Source organism: Nymphalis io, chromosome 15, assembly GCF_905147045.1.
Source record: "Nymphalis io chromosome 15, ilAglIoxx1.1, whole genome shotgun sequence".
Taxonomy (NCBI): Eukaryota; Metazoa; Arthropoda; class Insecta; order Lepidoptera; family Nymphalidae; genus Nymphalis; species Nymphalis io.
The window spans coordinates 3677685-3701847 of NC_065902.1; the positions used below are offsets into that span (position 1 = coordinate 3677685).

The 24163-nt window shown below is 33.2% G+C and overlaps 1 protein-coding gene across 5 annotated transcripts in view; it reads left to right on the forward strand.

Moving 5' to 3' along the window:
• The window catches only part of LOC126773641 (inositol hexakisphosphate kinase 2), a 42471-nt gene that overhangs the window by 12587 nt on the left and 5721 nt on the right, over positions 1-24163 (forward strand). Inside the window, exons 2-4 of one of the 5 annotated variants that reach the window (XM_050494640.1) lie at positions 2015-2091; positions 19226-19393; positions 23816-23942. In XM_050494640.1, the coding sequence (XP_050350597.1) occupies positions 19259-19393; positions 23816-23942 (262 nt within the window). In that variant the 5' untranslated portion in view covers positions 2015-2091; positions 19226-19258. Of the gene's footprint in view, positions 1-2014; positions 2092-4551; positions 5014-19225; positions 19394-23815; positions 23943-24163 lie in introns of those variants that run through there. The other 4 variants (XM_050494639.1, XM_050494641.1, XM_050494643.1 and 1 more) reach the window with 4 other exon arrangements.

Below are 24163 nucleotides of genomic sequence, written 5' to 3' on the forward strand. Positions count from 1 at the left end.
CTATGACTGTTAGGTATGATTAATATTTTATCGTACGATAGTCAGTTTGATTTTATTTATCTAAGTCTTCGATTGGAATAATTTTAGATTAATATGGCAATCGACGATTATAAGTATTTTTTTTTATAGAATAGGAAAGCGGACGAGCATTTGGGCCAACTGATGGTAAGTGATCACCAACGCCCATAGACATTGTCATTGTTAGAAATCTTAACCATCGCTTACATCAACAATGCGCCACCAACCTTGGGAACTAAGATGTTATGTCCCTAGTGCCTGTAATTACACTGGCTCACTCACCCTTTAAACCGGAACACAACAATACTAAGTACTGCTGTTTTGCGGTAAAATATCTGATGAGTGGATGGTACCTACTCAGACGAGCTTGCACAAAGCTCTACCACCAGTACGATGTACGCTACATATGTATATATTAAAGAAAATGTTTAGACTATCAGATCAAGATGAATTATAATATGATATATTGATATAATAATAATATTTTTTTTAGTTGTCATATACAAGTATAATGTGGAAATAATAAAAAAAATCACCTTTTGTATTTAGTTTGATGAATATAATAAGAAAAGTAAATTAGTGTTTAATTTCAGAATATATTTACTGAAATAAAAGTTGTATGTTATAGTTTAGTAACTATCAAGCAAGTATTTTGATGATAAGTGATCAGTCTATCAAGTCATTCGTTAATGCAATAAAATTCTCGTTCAGCTTAAGAATGGGTCATTCGCAGCATGGGTATACTTTAATTAGCACCAGAGCAAAATTTTTGGCTTCGTGCCAATAACATGCGTCGAAATATTGTACCGACGTAAAGTTGACACTTATTAATTTTGATTTTTAAATGTGTTCTAACTGAATTTACAAATAAGTTATCGTGCAAACGTATGCTCTGGTGTTGTATGATTAAATATTAGGAATAAAAGCAAACAAAAAAAATGAATTTGAAGTTTTGTAAAGTATCTATATATATATATATATGTAAAGTATCTATATATATATATATATATATATATATATATATGGTATATATCTCATAAGTCATAAAGATCAAAATAATCAATGATAAGCTGGGCTTAGCTGGGCACGCGATTTCATATTTTGTTTGATAAGGTGAAGGTCAAGCGTTGTTGTTTTGAATGACATGAAATTAAAAAAAAATTAGTTTTATTAGAGAACGACTTCTTCGGTCAGTTAGTATTATTTCTTTTGTTTAAATAGATCATAAATATTGCATTTATTCTTTTCACATGTATTATTTGCGTTGTAATCTATTCTGCACGTGTGTGGGTTTGTAATGTCTCAGATTTACAAATGCTCTTAATCAAATTCCCATGGAGTTAATCTCGGACACGTGTTGTCTCTAGCATTACTGCATGACCGATATAAAATTGTACAAAGAGATAGATATATGAATTGGAAATTATTATTTTTTCGTTATTTGTAGACTATCTAACATTGTGTATTATATACTTGGCTTTCATCATCATCACCAGCCGAAAGACGTCCACTGCTGGACAAAGGCCTACCCCAAGGATTTCCACGTTGGCCGATCTTGCGCTGCCCGCATCCAACGGCTTCCCGCGACTCGTTCTAAGTCGGTCTGCCGTGTGGTGACGGCGACGAATATCACCACCCCATCTCATCCCGTGGGGGGCGTAGAAGTCGACCCGAGGGAATATACACCAGAGAACGGGCAGCAGCGTCTCTCTGAGTACTATGACTAACTTACTGCGATCGCCAACCCGTCTGCCAAGCGTGGCGATTATGGCATATCCCCTCATGATTCGCGCAACTATACTTGGCTTTATTAATACTAAAATGTTCCTTTGCACTGTGTAAGCAATGGATTCATCAATCAATACTTTGTAAATAAGGAATTATAGAATTATCTTGGTTAATTGCAGTTTGGCACAACCAGTCGGCTTATCTTATCGATATATCTGTACATTGCATACTGCTAACAGTGGCTGATGTTAAACCATGTTGCTCTCAGGTGCGCGGCGCACGTCTCTACCGACTCGCTCGGAGGTCGGCTTTGCGACCGAAGCACTCGACACTGATTTAGCTGAGGTACGATTTTCAAGAATTCTATATAAAAAAGCTCGTTCCAACATATACTATTATAATTTATTATGTTTTTTATATTGTGTTATCTATTTTATATCTTAAATCTTTCGTGTCGTCATCAGCACGATTTTTAAATTGCTATGCATTGAACTTTAACAATAATAGAGCGAAAGTAAAGTTAAAATAAAAAAAATATATATTGCATTTAATCTCAACACAGTCTTAATTTAGCTTTTTTTTTATATATATTTTTGATATGTATATCATATCATGTTATTTAAATCGAATGATATATTTCGAGATTTTAATCATATATATATATATATATATTTATATAATAATATCTACCTCCAAACAATAAAAACACAATAATCTCTCATAATCCCTTATTCATATCTAATTTATAATTTGCTTTGCGTCATACTACTATATATGTAGTGCTAAATAAAGATTCAGAATCTGATAAAAAAAAAAAAAAAACAAAAATATTACTTTAGATTACCAATTTTAGGAGAATAAATGTCATTTAATTTGACACTTGGATTTTCAATATCGCATCGACGTTTCTCGTAATAAAATACGGTGTTTTCTTTGTTTATTATTTTCGAGTTAATCTACTATATTTTAGCTGTGGCCCGGCGTTAAAAATCCAATATCAATAACCCTTACTTTTGGTTATCATAATAGAAACAATGAACAGATATCCGTTGTTTTATATGACATGTATGTCTTTTTGCGTAATATTGTTGGTATTTGTAATTTTAAGCTTATATACCCTTTAGCCCTTTCTTGCACAAATACATTTATACCTGTTTAAATGATATGGCAAAAGGTTGAGATTTTACTCAAAATGTGCTTTGGCCCTTATTGGCTACATATATATATATATATATATAGATTATTATTAGAGCTGCCAGATCAGCCAAGACGAAATCGTGATGGCCTTGGGGCAGCTTAAAAATGGAAAAGACCCTAGGGAAGATGGAATTACGACGGAGCTATTAAAGGCAGCTGGAAAACCTTTACTAGCGCAGCTCCAGCGTTTATTTAATTCTGTCATCTTTTCGGGGAGAACTTCAAAAGCATTGAGCAAGAGTGTTGTCGTAATGTTCTTCAAAGTAGGAGACAACCTTATTGAAGAACTACCGACCTATTTCCCTCTTGAGTCTTGTCTATAAGCTGTTTTCCAGGGTCATCACAAATTGACGAGTTTCAGCCCCCGGAACAGGCCGGGTTTCGAAGAGGATACGGAACCATAGACCACATTCACACAGTGTGTCTGGTTATACAGAAGACCAAGGAGTATAATCAGCCCCTGTGCTTAGCATTTGTGGACTATGAAGGCTTTTGACTCTATATCAAAATATATATATATAAAAATAGATATATATATGGCAACAGTGCCAAATCGATTGGCGATACATCCAAGTGCTGATAGGTCTGCATGACGCTGCTGTTATGACCGTCAAAGTGCAAAATCAGCAGTCCTAACCCTATCCTCATGCATCGAGGAGTGAGACAAGGGGATGTCATTTCTCCGAAATTGTTCATTAATGCATTAGAGGATATGTTCAAGACGCTGCACTGGGAAGGGCCGGGCATAAACATAAACGGCGAGTACCTTTCTGAGTGGCAGAAACCGTTCAGGATATGCATATGCTGATGCTGATGTATATGCTGAGCAGCTTGGCTGATTCTTCTGCTCGAATTGTTCTCCGGATGAACTTGAACAAAACTAAGATAATGTTCAATAAACACGTCAACCCGGAACCGATAACTCTTAACGGAGTTCCTCTCGAAGTTGTTCAGGAGTATAGGTATACCTTGGGCAAACTTTGCAGATGGGTTGAAACAACTTTGAGAAGGAAACACGTAGAAAAGCAGCGTATAGGAAACTTGGTCGAGTCTTTTCATCACGAATACCGCAATGCTTGAAGACTAAAGTCTTCAACGAGTGCATCTTACCGGTTATGACTTACGGAGCCGAGACGTGGACACTGACCACTGTCAGATACTTAAAATGGTGGACTCAACGCACTCGTTTAGTCCACCATTTTAAGGTCGCTCAGCGAGCTATGGAGAGGGCTATGCTCAATATATAATTAAAATGATATACAAAAAATCCTCTGTGATTTATTGTATTGTACTATATTATTTATTCATATAAAGCAGCTGATTGTTAGTTGCATATATAATTATACTATAAAATAAAATGGCGTCTTACTTGAAAAAAACATTATTTAATTCAAGGAACCAAAACATACATACGTTCATACCTTTACATATATTTTAAAATTTGAAATTAGCTCTACAGTTAGCCATATTTTTAAGGTATTTTATGTATTTTTTTAAATAAATCAAAAAAGTAAGTAAGGTGGAAGAGATTTTGGGGTCATAGAGTTCATTCACGTCGTTTAAGGGACGACACAGTAATGTCGGTCCAGGGTGCGTTTAAAGATGAGACAGAATCGTTGGTCGTCAGTTTGCCCCGGTGCGGGCGAGTGTAGCTCGCGTGGTTGTGTGTGTTCGCGGCTCACAGACACGCCGTATACCACACAGCTGCACCGACATTGATTCGTGGTTCGCGACTCGGCTCAGTCACTAGTGCGCAACGCCAAGGGAAACAAGTGTTCTGCGTTACGTATTGTAATTTTTATTTTTGAGTTCTTTCATTTCATGCATATTAAGAATTTAAAAGAGAAACCCGTTTTACATTGCTTGTATATTTACTTGTGGACGTGAACGGTTTGGACTATTGTTACGAAGTGATTTGTATCGCTCGAGACTATCTAGTTGGATTCCTGTATTGAGCAATATTCTGTTAGTTGCAGTGCTTGTGCTTTTGATAGAAACGGACAATTTCGTCGTGAACGTGTTCCAGTTTGGAATTTCACCACGAACGGGCTTAAGGAAGTTTATAGCCAAGTGAGTTATGATGTCATGAAATAATTCGGTGTGATTTTCGTTTAATTCTCGTTTTGGATATTAAGATTGTGCTTTTGATATTGTTTTAAATATATTATTTATAAAAATATGTTATAAATCTTGTTATTTTCGCAGCGAGCGTTTTCTCATATTGCTCAAAATTGATCTTTTTTTCTTCTGTGAGTTTGTGTAGTTATACATATGTGCGCAGATCTGAATGCTTGATTGTTGATAACATCGTACGATTTCGACGGTCCTCTATTACCACGTCACACGCGCTGTTGACTGTTCAGCTCTTATCTTTACATACATTTCGAATTTAATTTGAAATTCAAATATAAATTTATTTGTACACGTGCACCGTCGGTAGTCTCTTCGTATTGTTTTTTTATGTTTGTGCTAATACAATCAGCTATTTATTTATAAACCCAACAATTTTTACAATACCTATGTTATGTATTATATATATATATATATTGTATATATATATATTGTATGTTTATAACTTTGTATATCAATTGAAAAATTTATGGCTATTTTATTGAATGCTATAAAATTACTAAGAAATATAATAAAATACGTGATAGATTTTATGTTTATTGTATTTATTGCTTTTTGTGACTATTGTTTATGAAACATTATTAGTCGTAATAGAACGAGACAAGTTTCAAGTAAAATAAAAATCACGTAGTATAAATATTCACCTCCTCAATCAGAAAATAATTGTAAAATTATTGTTATAGTTTATAAAAAAACTACATACAAACAAAATACGTTCGTATTAAGTGTTACAACATTTTATAATTTTGTTTATCTGTAAGAGACACGGATAATCGTGCCTTGATTTAGAAAATCATCTGCAAACTAATCTCGGAAAACTTTTAATCTAACATGATTTGTTATGTGAACAAAATAACTCCGTATACAAGGCCACAGTTTGCGTAAAGCTGTTTACTCATTCTTTTATGTCTCCAATTGTTTGTCAGTCGACCAGACAGCTAGTTACCACCGTGTCCTCTTTGTTACTACCTTACAAATAACTTATGATAATAATGCAATACATTGTTCTTATATTTTTCAAGGTTATCGAACGATTATCATGATCAATTCTAGACACGCGGTAGCGTGTCAAGCCAAGTTCAAGCTAACAGAACTGGAGAGCAGCACCGTGTGTAATAATATTACACGAACCATTTGGACCCATTTTCGACCCCCTCATAACTCAAAAACTATTTCACATAAACATGTCAAATTTGGCTCATATATTGAGACTTGCGAGATACATATGTGCTCCAAATTTCATAAACACCTCAAACTGTTATTTAGATATTAACGTCCAAAAATCGTCATTTTTATCACTGACTGACCTATATATCAAAACTAATCCTGTTCCAGACGTTCAAATTTAGCATCCAGATAGGTAGTTGGGTGGAATACAAAGGAATAAATCAGAAACTAGTAAATTTTTAACATTTTATTATAATTTTTCAATTAATTGATTCTATTAGGAACACGGACTTATATATATAATGTAAGAATCAGCAATCAAAATTGATAACAGCCGGTGTTTATATGGATTTTAAGGTCTTCATGTAAATATACAATGTGTGGAATACCCTTAATTTTTTTTTCAATCCATACATATTAATTTTAGTACTTATAATTACTTATAACTAAGAGGATATTCGACTTTCGTATTTATTACTTTATTAAATGGGATATAGTATTAATTATTATTTCAATATTTAGCGTACGTCAATATTGTACGATCATTACTTATAAATAATTGAATAATAGTTATTTCGGACCACGATACTAGATAATTTCTGCACTAAAAGTAATGATATCCCATCAAAAACAAATGTGAATTGAGAGCCAAGTTCAATATTATGATATATGCCTTGGTGGTTGACTTCAACAACAAAAGAAGTGAGATCTAAATGGGTGCCAAGTTCAATGGTCATTCCTGAAATTTAAAATATAAATTATAACTTAAAATATAAATTATTTTTATAACTTAGGATAATTTATATTGAAGCCTAATGTCTGACTTGGCTAGTTTTCATATACGATTTATATTATAGCTTTCGTAAGTTCTAAAGCTGTAAGTTCTTATTTTATTCTTCCGAAAATTTGGCTCGCTGATAGAAACTAGTCATCGAACATTGGGCTCTTCCATGACTGTTTTAGTAGGTACTTAATAATAATTCGTACCAACCAACCAACCAACCAACACCGTGTCTTTGTTTCTATTGAGTTTTTTCACGTTATTTGAAATAGTTGGTTAATTTTCTTAGTGGTAGTACATGCCCGTCTCACGTCATGTTGGTTCCACCTACTTAACTTATTAGATATACCGCTAAAGTTTAATACTTAGTTTTGTTGCAGTCCGGTTTGAAGGATGAGTAAGCCAGTGTAACTACAGGCACAAGAGACATCTTAGTTCCCAAGGTTGATGGCTAATTGGTGATGTAAGAAATAATAACCGTTCATTATGTCTATGGGTGATAGTGACAACTTGCCATCAGGTGGCCCAATTGCCTGTTCGCCTACCTATTACATAAAAAAAAATTATTATATTCCAGTAAGCCTTTAAACACTGAATGGCTAAGCGTCTTAGTACAATGTAAACTCCAGGAAGTAACTTGTATTTAGGATATTCTTATTTTAATTTTATCATTTGTGTCAAATGACTATTGGTTTCCGGCATAATGGTAAGAATGTTGATAAATTTATTGTAACTGGTTGTTCGTTACGTAGACAACCGAGTACCAACTTTACCTTAATGCAACCCTGATATCTGCGGAAGCAACTGAGGTGACTGAGATAAAATTTGGTATACATTGAACTTATTGACTAGCTTCGTTTCCATTTGTTCAAGGTTTTTGTCTGGATAATTGATATTCAGAAGCAATCGCGTGGTTTCCCGTGTCGTATTTATAGATTCGATTGTGTTCTACACTTAACAGATTCTATTGAAACTTCATTGCACGCTAAAAATATTCTTATCGATTTGACAACTTTGTTGAGTGGCCCCAAGCGTAAGGTCACGATTGTTTTGCTCCGCTGTGCCATTTTGATTCACAATGCCCAAGCAGTGAAAGTGGCGAAACAGGCCTGACCTGCGTTATGTGTCCGAACAAAACGTTACGCTGTTTCGCAAGACGATGCTTGTACGAGGAGTTCTAGAAAGCTTCGTGGAATATTCCATCGTTAATAGTATTGTTCAGCCGTGATTCCGTAACCACGAGAATATAAGCTTATTGTCTGATAGGTTCTCATATAATAACAAATTTTATCGTTCTACGTGCATATTACATCCGTAAATACGTGTTACTTTTAGTAGCACGTTTGTGATAAATATATGACAAGGCAATATCCCTCCGATTCAAGAACAGATTGATAAGACTACGTCACTACAACACTAAGCTCCATTGAACATTGTTAATAAATTAGACGTTTGCATCTAAGATTTACCACCGATAAAATGCTCTAATATATCTACTGTTACAATTTAGGTCGAGACACATTTGGCATCATAGGGAACCACGTGCTACATTGCGTGATGTTACGACTTATGTCTGACTATTAGGTGTCGACGAGTCTGTGCGATTCCGGAAGAGTAAAATAAAGTCACCTCGTCCTAAATGGGTGTCGTAAAAGTCGATCATCGAGCATTTAAGCCCATTAACCACCCGCATGGCGGATGAACGATCAGCTAAAGCGTCTCTATACCTCATTGCCGTCAGATACGCTAATCTAAAAAATGTCAAATTCTATTCATGCTAAACAAAAAACATGCCTTGCCAAACCCCGATAGATAAGGTAAGCAAGTGAATGATGTTGAATATTGCAACGTTCAACTACTAACTAGTTAGGTAGGTATTAAATGTAATCAAAATTGCAAACATTTAAAATGCATCGTCAAGGGCATTGAGGTTTAAAACAATTATGTACCTATATATTTTATTTATATAACCGTTAAGGTCATGTTTGATAAGTATCATCCATGATCAAATCTATTGTTATAAGATCGAATCGATGCTATATGCAAATAATTAAAAACTAGGTTAGAGCCGGTTTTCATAACAACTAGTCGCGGAGCTTACTGAAGGCTGATTTATTCATCAACCTGCCTTGAAAACGACGTTGCAATCGAGAGGCTTGTAGTTGCTATGCACTAGACTGAAACGTGTAGGCGTTTGGTTGAAATCGAGGCAGTTTTAACTACTGAACATGGCATCGTATCATTATGTCATAGTTTTTTTTGCTGTCAGTATCGGCTGATTTCGACCAGAGTTCAAGCTCAAGGTAAAAATATATGCATATTTCGAGTTCGCGACTTTTTTCTTCGTGACATTGAGATAAGTTATACACACACACACACATACACATCAAATACACACATTAGATAAGATGTGACTAATATATTTTCTTTCTGTAAAAGCTGTATACTATAGAAACTCTTATTAAATTCAATTTATTTGTTTAGGCAAAAATACTAAATAATTATTAAAATAATTGCCTTAAATTGATCAGGATGCAATTGATGTTTTTTACATTATTAATCTTACCTATAAATAAACGTTAGTTAATTATTTGTCCAGCGTTTGAAGCTGTGGTTTTACCATTTGTCTTATTACTCGAGAGTTCTTGATTAAATTTATGTATAATATAATTAATTGTTAATAAATCTAACTTATGTTGTGACTTTAAAACAAACAGACAAATTGGTACATAAAGAGTACGAATATATTTGTTTTTTCAAGTAGCCTTTATAAAGTCTACATTGAACAAAGTTTTGGTGTAGTTATAATAATAGTTTTGCCAGTGTTCGTAACGAAAGTGCCCGGGCCAGCAATTTTGTATAGGTATATTTTACCCAACATATATTAAAAACGCTAAGCTGTCGTGATATGAAACTTTTATGTCGTTGGGAGAGTGAAAGACGATAGCAGTTTAAGTTTAATCTCAGTAACATCACCCTTTCTTAATAAAATTTCCTCTCTTAATTTCATTTACTCCGGGTTCCCATAACGAATCATTATTGTATATTGAGTTACGAGTAGTAAACACGAGACTTCAAAACTTACAAAACGCTTTTTAAAGGCATGCTTTTGAATTACGTTTCGTAGACAATTAAACTATTCGTTTTTTGAATCGTGAATCGTCATAAGACCAGTCCTTTAATATGTGTAACTGTTGGTCCCCCGCAACATGTCACGAGGTAACATATACACTGTGGTAGTACATAAGCTGTTACAAACATGGCTGTGTGTGTAACAAATTGTCTGAGTAAGATAAGAGTGATATAAAAAGTTTGCTATTTTTTTATTTATCGTTAAAACTTATCACATCAATATTTATATCAAACTTCGTAATGGAAGATATCGTTTGTTACAAAATCTTTTAATACTCTGAGCTTACGTAACAGGTGTGATCGTAAACGATGTTTTAATAGACTTATGGAATTATGTTTTTAACTGGAATACTTGTTTCCAAGGAAAATATATAAATATTACGTATATAAGAGTTTCCATTGAACGTACTTTTATTGACGCAAGTCCTTTACATAATCTCAGTCATACTAATAATATAATGAGTTTTGTTTTGTTTGTTTGTTTTTTTTCCGGTTTTACATAGTCTATATAGTATGTCAATATTTTATTATTTATTTATTTATTAAATTTTCATTGCACACGATACAAAAAAGTATAATAGCAGATCAAGTAAATTATAAAGTATGCAAAGGTGGCCTTATTACAAAAATCAAATGTAGTGTGCACTAACAATTAAATATATACTTATACATACACACATACATATATAAAGTTATACGAAATAGTTAAATTGAAAAAAAAAAATTATGCAAAAATTCAAGCACCATGCGTTTTTGAATGTATATAACTCTAAAAGCTGTTGTAATCGAATTGACAATTGTCGGTAGAAGCGCGTTAAATCCTTATTTATAAATAAAGTTCTAAAGTGATTATTTTTTAAATGACTGAAATCGATTAGTATGAAGTATGGTACAACGTAGGTAAAAATTCCGAATTTGTGTATCAGAAGAGTGTAAGTCGGCGTATTATTATACCGTAAAATATGTAATAATAAATGATAACGTGTCTACGATGTTTATGAATCTGCGCAGCTTTAGAATTTATGTTCAGTTTTTGCGCGCTTTTACCGAAATACTATTCAATCGAATAAGTAGTTAGCATGAATGAAAATTATGAGTCAATACTTGGCAGTCGTATCTTTCTCCTTTACTCTAAATACTCTAATACGTTATGAAAATATTATTTTTAAGATAGTCTTGCCTATAATATCAATATTTGTAAGTTATAAGTTTAGAATATTATGACGAAATAAAACATTATTTATAAAATGTAAATATTTATGTTGACTAAAATGACCTTTACTTTCTGTATGATATGGCCTATAATGGTATAGTGAAGTAAGAGCCTGTGGATATCCTACTGTTGGGCTAAGGCCACTTGCCACCCACATGTGGCAGATTTTCATTCGACATACGCAACAAATGAAAATCCACTGGTGCTTGCACCGGCTTGAACCAGAATTCTTCGGTTGTGATTCTCGTCTTTCCACCACTATGCCATATCTCCCATGGCATGTATGGAAAGAACTCGTGGAACAATAGAAGGCCGCGGGTTCATATCCATCTAAACACTAGTGACTTTTCGAGTACTAAATTTGTGTTCAAAATTCATCTCATGTGTTAAAGGAAGAGATCGTGAGGAAACCTGCATGAATGTTTTTAGCGGTCCTTACCTCGTTAGCTACACGTTTGTAGCGGTCTGGTGTGTTAACCTCTATATCCTTCTCCTTGACAGAAAAGATACCAATGCTCAGAAGTGGGTCATTTACTGGTACTTATTGATTTAAGTCCCTTTTTACAACATTTTAAACATCTTTGGACCAAACTAAGCAATGAATTGCGAAAGATTAATGATAACACGTTAATCCCACGCATAAACAAAGGTTTCAGTCACGTAGTAAATGTTGGTTTTGAAGGCGAGTCATGTATTAATTTAATCAGTCAGTGTTATAAATATACTATTTATAAATACCTACTTCATTACCGCTTAGCTGTTATAAGGGGGAAATATATATATGTACGTATGTATATCATTACCATGTTTAAAGAATTTATGAAAAGGTGTATCAAGCAGTACTGCGTTATTATTGCATGAGTCCTCGTTTTCAGTCGTTGTTTATTGTAATAATAGTTCCTGCACGCGTGTGAGGGGAGGGGGGGGGATAAATCAGCCTTTGTCGAGGTGGTGTAATATATTTATAAATGTATATATTTTATTTTTATAAGCTTATTTTAAAGCGATTTTGTATATGCGTGGCAGTTGTCAGCGCTCTCGACCTATTGACCTAGTGTTAACCCATTTCCATGTTTACACACCTTAGTTCGACTCGTTAACATTGACGAATTTTTTTATTAACTCTTAATTAACATTTCAACATTAATTAATTTGTGACTAGCAGTATTTTTTAATTTGACGTTAACTATGACGATATAAGTTTGCATATATATGATTATACAAGTTTATCTTAAATTTTTGATAGTATTCGCTCGTATGACGAATCTGACATACAACACAAATAGGTCAAGGTATTAAGTTGCAAGCGATACGAACACAGTATTTTGGGATAACTATAAAATGTGTATCTAAAAATGTCGACTTCAAGAACCAAATATGTACGATTGAAATCCTTAATTTTCTGTCTTGAAATGCCATGGATATCGAAAATAAGTCTGCATTGAATATTTCAATGAGATCGAATAAAATATACGTTTTAAATGCTGAGGATTTATTTATCGAAGGTTATATATATATATTACAATAAGAGCTAAAGCAACAGTAGCTAGAATTATTATCTAGAGAAATATATCAATTTTATGCCTCTAGAACGATTTACTACAAGAACAACATTCACTTCGTTTTCGCTCAGTATCGTCCGACATTTTACTCGGTACCGATGTCCTTGGTAGATCCGACTTTCAGTACGCTTGTATACGGAGAATTTATCTTTCAATGATTGCCTGGAGGGTAACGTATACGTTCTGTTTAGTCATAATTAAATAAGATTTCTAGTGGTGGGGCTGTGTGAAAGTTCGTCTGGACGGGTACCACCCACTTAACACATATTCTACCAATAAACAATACTTAGTATTTTGTCGTTTTCTGGTTTGAAGGGCGACATCTTAATTCCCAGGTTTGGTGGAGCATTATATATGGACGGTTATATTTTCTTGCTGCCTGCTTATATATTTAAATAAAAATATCTCCTCGTTTCATATATCTGAATGTATTATATAATTAATTTTAACACGTAGCGAAATGTATTTCATGGAACTTTAACAGCTTGGAATATTCTAATAGTCATATCGCGATGATCCAGTTACATTTGATCCTACGCCAAGAAATTGTCCCAACTTGTGCAATGTTTCGTAAACGTTGGTATGATCATCGTTTCGGATGACAAATAATGTCGGAATTCTTAGAAAATCTTATATAAAGATAGATCGCTGCAAGAGATTAAACTCTATTTTTCAAACTCAAGAATTTTTTCTGCGAAATATGTTTTATTGAGCTAACTAATATAACTGTTATATTAATATCAATATCGATGTATAAGTCCTTGATGTACAATTTAGCGAGATCCTTTGTTTCGTTATCAGCGTGGATTTATTGCGCCTCTATCTGTTTGTACAGACGTGAATGCATGTGTTTGGGTGAAATTGTTGACTTATATCGACTCTCAGTTTTCTTGCTTTTTTGGTTATGGTATTTACCGCGAGTCTGTCTTTTTCATCGGAAATCTTGTAATTAATAATTAGCGGACATATTTTTATAATAAGAAACATGGTCATTGTTTAACACATACTCACTCAATTCAAATAAAATTAACGCTAATTTATTCATTAATTATTTATTGCACTTCAATAATAATATTTTATACATGTACGTGACGTAGATACATAATAAAGATCGAATGTACAGTTATATTAGGTGCAAGGCGGATCTTATTGTCAATGTTATATAAGTCAAAACACAATACTTTTAGTTTATATGTACAATAAAACAATCCTCAATCGATAAAAGACTTTTGTAACTCATGTAGATACATGAGTTACAAAAGTCTTTTATATATTACGTGAGAAGTTGGACTACAATAGACATATGTGAAGTACCAATTTCAAATTTTACTATTACTTTTCAAGGGAAAAATTTATAATATATTATATAAATAATTTCTTAACATTAACAAGTTTAATATGACGGCACTTATGACTTCATCTATCTATCGAAAAGTATTTTTAATTATCACGACATATTACAAAACGAAGCCCCCCGCCGTGTGTGTCTATATATATACGTGATAAATTCAAAAACCCCCATACGAATTTTCATACGGGTTTCACCAATGTTTGAAGAGTTTGTTATTTCGTATAATTCATTCATAAATATGATTTTGTAAATTGGCTGAAATATGAGGATCATGACGATGTACGCCGTGAAAACCAATAGTTAGTTAATAGTAATATTATGTATATGTATATCAGATCTTAAGTTGACCTGTGAGAAGCCGGAACGGGTTAGCTAGTAATAAATAATTGGTAGTTTTATCATAAATTATTGTAAATGAGTTTAGATTTGCTAAGTTTACGTATGTTTTGCTTGGCGTAATCAATTTATTAGCATCATTAACTGCAGTGAGATATTATTGATATAGTTAACATTTTGTGTTTATGTTCATAGCGAATGAAAATATTTATGTAGTAACAGTAATTTACACAACAATAAAATCTTTGTAAATTTGTTTTTCATAATTTATCAAAATTGTATATACGTATATATTTTTATACATCGTTAGCATTACGCGACACGTTTTATTTTTCTCTAGTTTTAAGTACAATTCTTTGCGTTAACTTTATGAAGTGAAATTATTAATTGCGTAAAGAAGCTGTAGAGGACGATAAGTGTATTCGTCGAAACTTCATTTGATGGTCTAAATGAAACCGGTTTTCGTCGGCTATACGCAAGTACGTGACCAGTTGCCACTATCTAATAATATTCAAACATTTGCGGTTCTCTGAGATAAATATACATACATATTGTATTCGTAAAGGCAAGCACATGATAACATCTTTTAATTTATGGTATTCTCATTAATCAAATGGCGTTTTCTTTTAGTTCAGAGTTTGCAAGATTATATACGCAGTTTTTAGTGAATCAATAGACATTTGAAAGCGACTTGAATTTTTTCTCGACCTTTTAAAAGGTAAATTTCTCACATTCAGGTTAAGATTGAATGCGTCGATAAATCTTTGTATTACATTTTACTTTCTTTTTAAGAACACATGTTTTTTTTTATATTTGGCAAGTTATTGTATTTATTATTGGCAGTGCAATATAAATTTGAAATCTATTTATATTTGTATGGTTGTTTGTTATGACGTGTAGACTTCGTGGTGTTATTTGGTTTGCTGCGACGGTGGTAAATAATAGTTTGAGGCGGGGTTTCGCGTCACACAAATAAATCTTTGGAGACCAGATCCGTTCGCGGGTTCGCTTCTAATTTGGTGACGCTGCGGCCTAGTCTCGAGTCGCCACGCATTCGTGGCTACGTAACGTCTATCTACGTCACAGTCATATGTTGATTGATCTTAAACATCAGTCTGTACTTGTGGGTGTTATTACAATAACCTTATTGCTCTAATTATTGCTTTTTATAGATAGTTTAAAATAGAATTGTCGATATTTTCATCTCCTAGTCGTAAACAAAGTCCATAATAGCCTGGCCGTTATCTATTTATATCGAAGGTGAAAATCGGTTATTGAAAACAAAATAAAATTTTGTTTATCAATCTAAATTCAGTGTCAATGACATGTATTAAGGTTATGGATTAATTTTGTGTATTGTACTTAATACCCTTGCGTGCAGACGTGACCGCCTCGGGTCGAAAAGTTCCCTTTTTATAATAACTGATCGGTCACTTATCGGCCAGTGGTATGGCGGTGCACACCGGTCACCATCCACCCAGCCCGGTTCCCTGACCTGGCTTACGGTCGAATGGAACTAGTTATCGGCTGAATCTGTTAAACAAGTACTGAAAAACATTTTATTGAACAGTTGATATGCGTTTGTAAATTGCAATGAAAAATATAGTCGCGCAATTGACTGTTGTCTTGCGTCATTTTATATTTGCTTTTATAAATTATTGCTTTACTGCTGTTATTAAGCTAGATTTTCGCTTTTTGTCTTACGCAACTTACAAGTTGTATTAATTGTACATGTACTTGTTTATTGGACCGTTTATTTTTAATTACTTATTATATGCGTATTGTTTTTAAATGTGACTCTCGTGTGAAACGGTATGAACTTCTGAGATTATAATTGAAATGTTACAAAGTAAAGTGTTATTGTTATCATATAAGTTTAAATATAAATACAATACAATGGAGCATAAATTAAGTCTACATATATTTTTTTGACGGGTCGGTTGGCGTGGTTGGTAGATACTTTCACGCCGAAGGTTGTGGGTTCGATTTCCACCTAGTACAGACATTTGTGTGCATGAACATGTCTGTTTGTCCTGAGTCTGGGTGTAATTATCTATACAAGTATGTATTTACAAAAAAATATTATATATAGTACAAATAGTATGTGTAGTATATCAGTTGTCTGGTTTCCATAGTACAAGCTCTGCTTAGTTTGGAATCAGATGGCCGTGTCTAAATAATGAATGCAATAATGGAGTAAATACAATAAAGTTAAAAACAATGTAATGTGAAGATATAGTATAATACCGGAATATAAAAGGAAATATATACGTATTATGTACTAATTATAATTATATAATAACAACTCAAACATTTTAGTTTTAATTAGACCGTTATATAGGAAGTATAATAATTATTAGCTCGTCTTACGCGACGGTGTAAGAAATGACTTTAGACTCGTGCCGTGAGCGTAGTCAGGGAGGGGGGCACTACACCCCCAGGAAATTGAAATTATCGATCAATTTCGTTTAATGTTCACCCAAATGATCAAAACGATACCTTTTAATTTTCTCTTGGATTTTTGAAACCCGTGTTGCTTACATTGTAATTTGACTTATAACTAAAGGTATGTATTTAAGATGGTTCTAATATTGATTTTAGTATTTAAGTCGTATTCGTTCGAGATAATATATAAACAGTGATAGTAATGATTGGCGCCATGTCATATATTGTTTTGTTTATATTTACAATCGGAACGATCTAGAGTACAGTTGTAATTGAAGTGACTTTATCTAGATATCATGTAGGGCAAAGACCTTTCATATAAGTGAAAGGTTCTTATAACCTAAGATATTTAATTTTTATAAAATAGGAAGGCGGGTTGGCAAATGGACCACCTGTTATTATAAGTGGTCATCACCACCAGCGCCCATAGGCATTAACGCTGTAAGAAATATTAACCAATAATTCCATACATCGCCAATGCACCACCAATCTCGGGAACTAAGACGTTCTCTTGTGCCTGTAGTTACATTGGCCAATCACCCTTGATATGTTGGTAGTAACCAAATATGTTTGCACAAAGCCCTACCAAGTTAATACCTACCTACTAACGGTCTAATTAAAACTAAAATATTTGAGTTGTTATTATATAATTATAATAAGTACATAATACTTATATATTTCCTTTTATATTTACTTTTGGTGTAAGCTATTTTCTAACGTATTTTGGAACTTTATAGGTGTGTGATAATCCAAGTTGACTGACGTGACTGAATTTAATTTCGTAATCTATATGATTTTTTTCTGTTAATATATTTAATTATTATACAATCCAATTTTTATACAAGTCCATTCAATTACAAATAATATCCCACTGCTGGGATAATATAATGTATGGGACATTATATTATTTAAATAATATATTTGGTGGCAAATATTGTCTTAAAATTTCATTGATTGGAGAATCCTCGACGTAACGTAACAGTAACCTTTAGCTTTGTCGTTTTTTTTCGTGATTATTTTGTAATTACGTGATATAATCTGATACATGGCGGTGTAGATACTTAAAGTACGCTCTCGTGTGTTTTTATTACGTACGTAATAAATACATTATAATGTCAGATTTCTCATCGTACTTGATCACACATACAGTCGAATTAATGTTACATAACGACCATCTAATTGATTGTCACTCGTATATCACGATAAGGCATGCTTGTTAATTAATCAATGTTTTCATCAATTTTAGAGCCATCATTACGGTAGGGCGCGGTTCGGCACTCGTCCAGAAACTATAGATCGTGGTGTGTATTATTTCCGAAATCTGATGATTTATTGTACAGCAAAAATGGTATATCGGCGGTTGTTATTTATCACGCTTAGATAAATCTTGAATTTATGAAATATTCATTTTTGATATAGGTACATGCATACATTTGATGATGATCAGCCAACGCCGACTGATTTCGGCCACGGTGGCCATATTATAGTCCACAAGTGTGTGCGTAAACAGATGCACTCTCTATGCCCTCACTCCTAACCCAAAGGGACGGCAATCCGACATGACTGCGGATATCTAGCCACTAATTCAACGAGGCAGTCGGGGTACATATATTTCTAGAAAAAAATATGTATTATATTGTTAAAACATATTGTAAATATTTAAGATAACTAACTTCTGAATCCAAGTTGACCGGTTGGAAGTAAATCAGTAAAAATTAAGTATGATCGACTATGAACTTTATGTTGCTCGTGCAATATGCGCACTAAAAAACCCCGCTTTTGTACCTAAAAACTATATCTTTGCAGCCAGTCGTGACTAATTTCTGACCGAACAGCGTTGTATATTGTAAACCATAACATAGGTATATTCGCTTTGGTAGTACTCTCATTTTATGCATACATTTTATAATTTTATCAATTTGTTACGGAACGTGTTTGAAAACTGAAACAGTAATACTATATACTAAAGGCATTACATTGCATTAATCATAGATTAATTATTCTCAAAACAATATTTACTGGTAGGTCTGTAGTGATAGGCAAAAGAGAAAACTTCAAAGAATTTAAAAAGATACGTTATTTGGCCTTTTTCGACTATAGCTTTTGGCTCCATGCGTCACAAAGTTAGCTTTTCTTATTTAATTGAACGTATTTATTTGTTGCAGGTGGACAGCGGCGGCGGTGGCTCGGCTGAAGTAATGGTGTACTCGCTCGGCTGGGGCATGGGGGAGCCGGAGCGGCGTGCGCTGGACCGCAAGCGTGCCCAGCCCGTTCCGCACACGCTCTCGCCCGACGACGGACACGAGGTCGACGTGCTGCCTCTGCATAATCAGGTGAGTACTAATATAATGATCACTTTCATCTCATCGCGGCTAGTACACGACTATTTGAATAAAGTTTATTTTACTTTATTAACAATGTAATGCAAATAAATTCAATTGAATAAAGATTTTGACTTCGATAAAATATTAGTTTTAATTATTATACGAAGTGCATGCGCTCCTTTGTAAGGTGAGTAGCACAATATTCTGTATATAAATTATAAACCTCATGAATACGTTCTAAATAAATAAATATAAGATTTTTCACAACCATGAGTATGGTGACAATTGATTACATTTCACGCTTTTTTCATATATTGTATTCCGGAAACAGTTTATACATAAACAACATTTTTATTTTTATATGTATTTTAATTTAAATATTTTTATAAAATTGTATTACAAGCTGCATGAATTGGAACGGTTTCGTTTTAGACCCTGACACAATGAAATCGTTATCTACTTAATAAAATTCTAACGCTGACTGAGTGACTGACTAACAGACAACACAAAGCTTACACAGTTTGTTCTAGAAGCATTTTTGTACAAGACTTTTATTATATATGAGAGCACTAAGAAAATATTTTTGAAAATTAATCTCCAGAAAGGATTAATAGAAGCAAGTAATCTATAATTTTTATATATTTATATTTTTTAAATGTTTAAATTTGCATATTTATATTATATTAATGTAATCCTCCACGAACGAGAGGCGTGAAGAGGCATCTTGCGTTCCGGCAAGGAGAAGGCGGCTAGTGCAGAACGTTTTTCCCGTCTGTATTGGCCGTCGTCGCGTTTGGACTCTACTACCACTTACCATTAGGTGGAGTAGAGTCATTTGCCCTCGCGGCGAATATAAAAAAAAGAAAGGAATAATAAAATATTTTCGATTTGCAAATAATAATTATTGTTATTAAGAAATGGAGTTATTCTATAATTTTTCAGACTATTCGCTATATTAAAATAAATGGATGATGGACGTTTTTTATTTATTATAAAAAACGTAAAATAAATGTAGTCTTGTTTATTTGCGTTCTTAAATTGTTGTTGTCAAAATCTTTGTCTTTATTATGAATTATCTTGGTAAGCTTCGATTTTATCATCACTACATCTCTAGAAATTCCAAATCCCAATCGTCACCCGGAATCATGATACGAGATTATACGATGTCGTGTCAAAACGATCTATCAAAATTTGCAAAATAGAAACGGATTTTTTGGATACTTTTATTAACTTTTTTTATTAGTTTTTTCATGAAAACGTTGAAATTAACTTTGTAGTTAAACTGGTTTCTCGCTTTGCTTTTTGATAAATTTATTAATCTATCCTCATCGCTAGGTTCATTTCATTTCATCATTTAAACTATTAATTATAACGTATGTATATAAAAATTAAAGAAAGCCTTCAGTTTTTTTAATTTATCTAATTTAAAATGTATAAAAATAATGTAAATATTTTGAAATAAACAAGATAAACGTGTGTTTATATTTATCACGTTATTTTAAGGATAAGATAATTTTCCTTATATACTGGTTTGTCCCACTATGATCTAACTGTATTACTAACTCCAGTCACAAAACAGCTGACATAAGATGATAAGCTTGAAATGTATTCCGTGAAAACGATTTTGGTTAATTTTGTTTTCGTTTATGATATAATAGTTGTTTCGTATGTTATGGTGGCGTGACTGACTATCTAGACTAGAGAAGCCGAGATGGCCTAGTGGTAAGAACGCGTAATCTTAACCGATGATCGTGGGTTCAAACCCGGGCAAGCACCACTGAATTTTCATGTGCTTAATTTGTGATTATAATTCATCTCGTGCTTTACGGTGAAGGAAAACATCGTGAGGAAACCTGCATGTGTCTAATTTCACTGAAGTTCTGTCACATGTGAATTCTACCAACCCGCATTGGAGCAGCGTGGTGGAATAAGCTCCAAACCTTCTCCTCAAAAAGAGGAGAGGAGGCCTTTAGCCCAGCAGTGGGACATTCACAGGCTGTTACGGACTGACTATCTTGTCTAATTTATTGGAATAGTGCAGAATTTTCCACTGGCCTCGATGTAAATGAGAATTATGGAAACATACGTTGAACTGAAACAGGATTATATCTAAATAAATATTTCAACGGCTCGATTTCCAGATGTTCGAAATCTATTTTTACCTATTTGTTTTTGTCTGCACTTCAGGAGCTGATTCGCATTAATTCGCTAACTGGTGTAGGGCAACAGTTATTTTAGCTCTTCTGCTTACTTGAATTGGTCTGGTTGCGTACCACCCATTTTATAAATTATTATTTATTCGACTTATAATAAATTGCATGTTTGAGGGGAAAGAGAGTCATTATAATATTATAGACACTAGGAACTACATCTTACAATTAGTTCTTGTAAATATATTTAATACTTCTGTTATTGTCTTACGCTAAGTAATGATCAGTTAACTATTGGTGGCCCAAGTGTCCGTTTGAAGTTACAGTCTGTAAAAATCCCACGGCTGGGCAAAGGGCTTTCTTTTCTCTCGCGATTATTCCACAGCGTGATTAAATTTGGGCTGGTGGAATCTCACGAAATGAATTCTAAAAACAAATTAAATACTTAACTTGTTGTGTTTGGCCGGGTTTGAACAAGCTTCATCTTTAAAAAAAATCACTGGCTATTTTATTAGTTAATTATCCTTACTATGATATTATAATACACAACAGTTCCGCGATCTTACGTTTATATAGCTATGCGTTTAATTGACTGTATTTATAAGGCTAGTTACGGATGCATTTTCTTTGTTCTATTCGCTGACAATGATTAAATGTGTTAACTCGTGCAAAAAGTGCAGTTACAAAGATAATGACGTTGCAGTTGAAATATGCAGCGTTAAATGATATACACGCTCACATATAGAATATAAAGTGAATTGTATGTTATAATATTTATAAAAAAAAAACAATCTACATTGTTTCCAACTAACATAAATGCACAGATAAAATATGTTATTTACTTATCTCTAAATGTTGCCAAGTTAAATATTATTTTTAGGTAAATTTAAAAATTAATTAACACTACAAATTAACTGGCAAGCTACGAAAATGGGCTATGGTGATCTTTAAATATTATGTACTGTTGAATGTTGTTCGTTATTATACTTTAAATTTTATTATATAATTGAATTAAAATACTTTTGCACTTATTACATTTCCTATTAAACAATTCTAAATAAGAAGTGAGACAGATCGTTTGGCAAGAAGTTTGCGTGGGAATTGCTTGTGACACCAAGACTTCCGTCCAAAGTTATTTAAGACGAATCTTAGTCGTAAACAAATGTTGATTCCAGTTTAATATCGTGTACTTTAGACTCGTGCGAAAATTTCTAGACGAAATCGAAAATAATCACACGAGACTGTCAAAACATGTTTAACTTACTGATACTATAAGCCGGGTCAGTGTGGAGTGTTCAGGTGTAGACGCTTGCTCCGGGTCAACGGCATCAGCTAAACTTTTTTCATGGTCGTTTGTAATTTGATCGTTACAATACAACGCTAGTGGAATGCGTTTCCACTGCATTGCCTTTCGTGTGTGCGTTACCCGTGTTCCGACCGCGGACACTAATAAGACAACGTATTTTTTATTTTAAACGTCTGTCTCGCTCTCGCTTAAATAAAGAGAAGAAGAAATCGTTCCATAAAATGCGATGTCGCGGTGTTATCTCGAGAGGGATTCCGGCTAAGCCCATTGTATTCATAAATTATTCGCTTAACATGGTCACGTTCGCGAATAAGTTAAATAACATTTTTTACTTTATAAACATTCTTAAATTCGTACCGTTTAGTTTATGTTCGGTCATCGTACGATTTTATATTTTATTTTTTGTTGTTTTTAATTTTCGATAGAATCGTCATATATTGCATACTTTCTTATCTGATAAAGTTAATTATGATAACGAAGTTGAAAGAAAATAAATTCGAAGAACTTATGTAAATCCTTTTGTTTGATAATATATAAATAAATGACATCATTTAATTCTGCAAAATTTGTTTGTGACTGTCAACATTAAGATAATTTACTCGTATATGTAGAATATGTGTTAAAAATATTCTTTTCGTTCGTTCGTTGAAAAATATTGCAATTTACATGATTTATGAACCAGTTTTCGGCCTTGGTTTCGATCGCGCGATAACAAAAGCGGTTCAGTGGCTTAGCCGTGAAAACGCAACAGACAAACAGTTACATTCGCATTTATAATATTAGTATTGATTAGAAGTAATGACTAAACATTATATATGATATTATATATGATATATGAAGTAAGGTAATAATTAATTCATACGGTATAATCTGACCAGTTGTACTATTTTCCTCAGTCGTATTATGTAATTACTGACATTATAGTGTAATTATGAATATAAACTCAAATGTAATTATAAAGTGTTGATGCAATAGGTTGGCGGGCACACCAGACTACTGGTCTTGAACGACAGTACAGTGATCAAGCCCCTCAACATACGCGAGCTGCATTTCTACCAAAACATTCCCGAAGACATCCAGAGCTTCGTTCCCCGATACAAAGGTGAGGATCAACATTTGACATTAGATGGAGTTAAGCGTTTGCTCGTTACGCTTGTATGATTTCGCTGTCATTGCATCAAAACATATCATTTTAATTTTAAATTTATCACTATATATTTATTCGATGTTCAGTTTTTTTGTTTGTTGTTATATTTTCGAGCACTAAGGGAGTTATCGCTTTTTTTTTTCGTTTTACGCGACGCTTTATTGTTTGAATGTTAA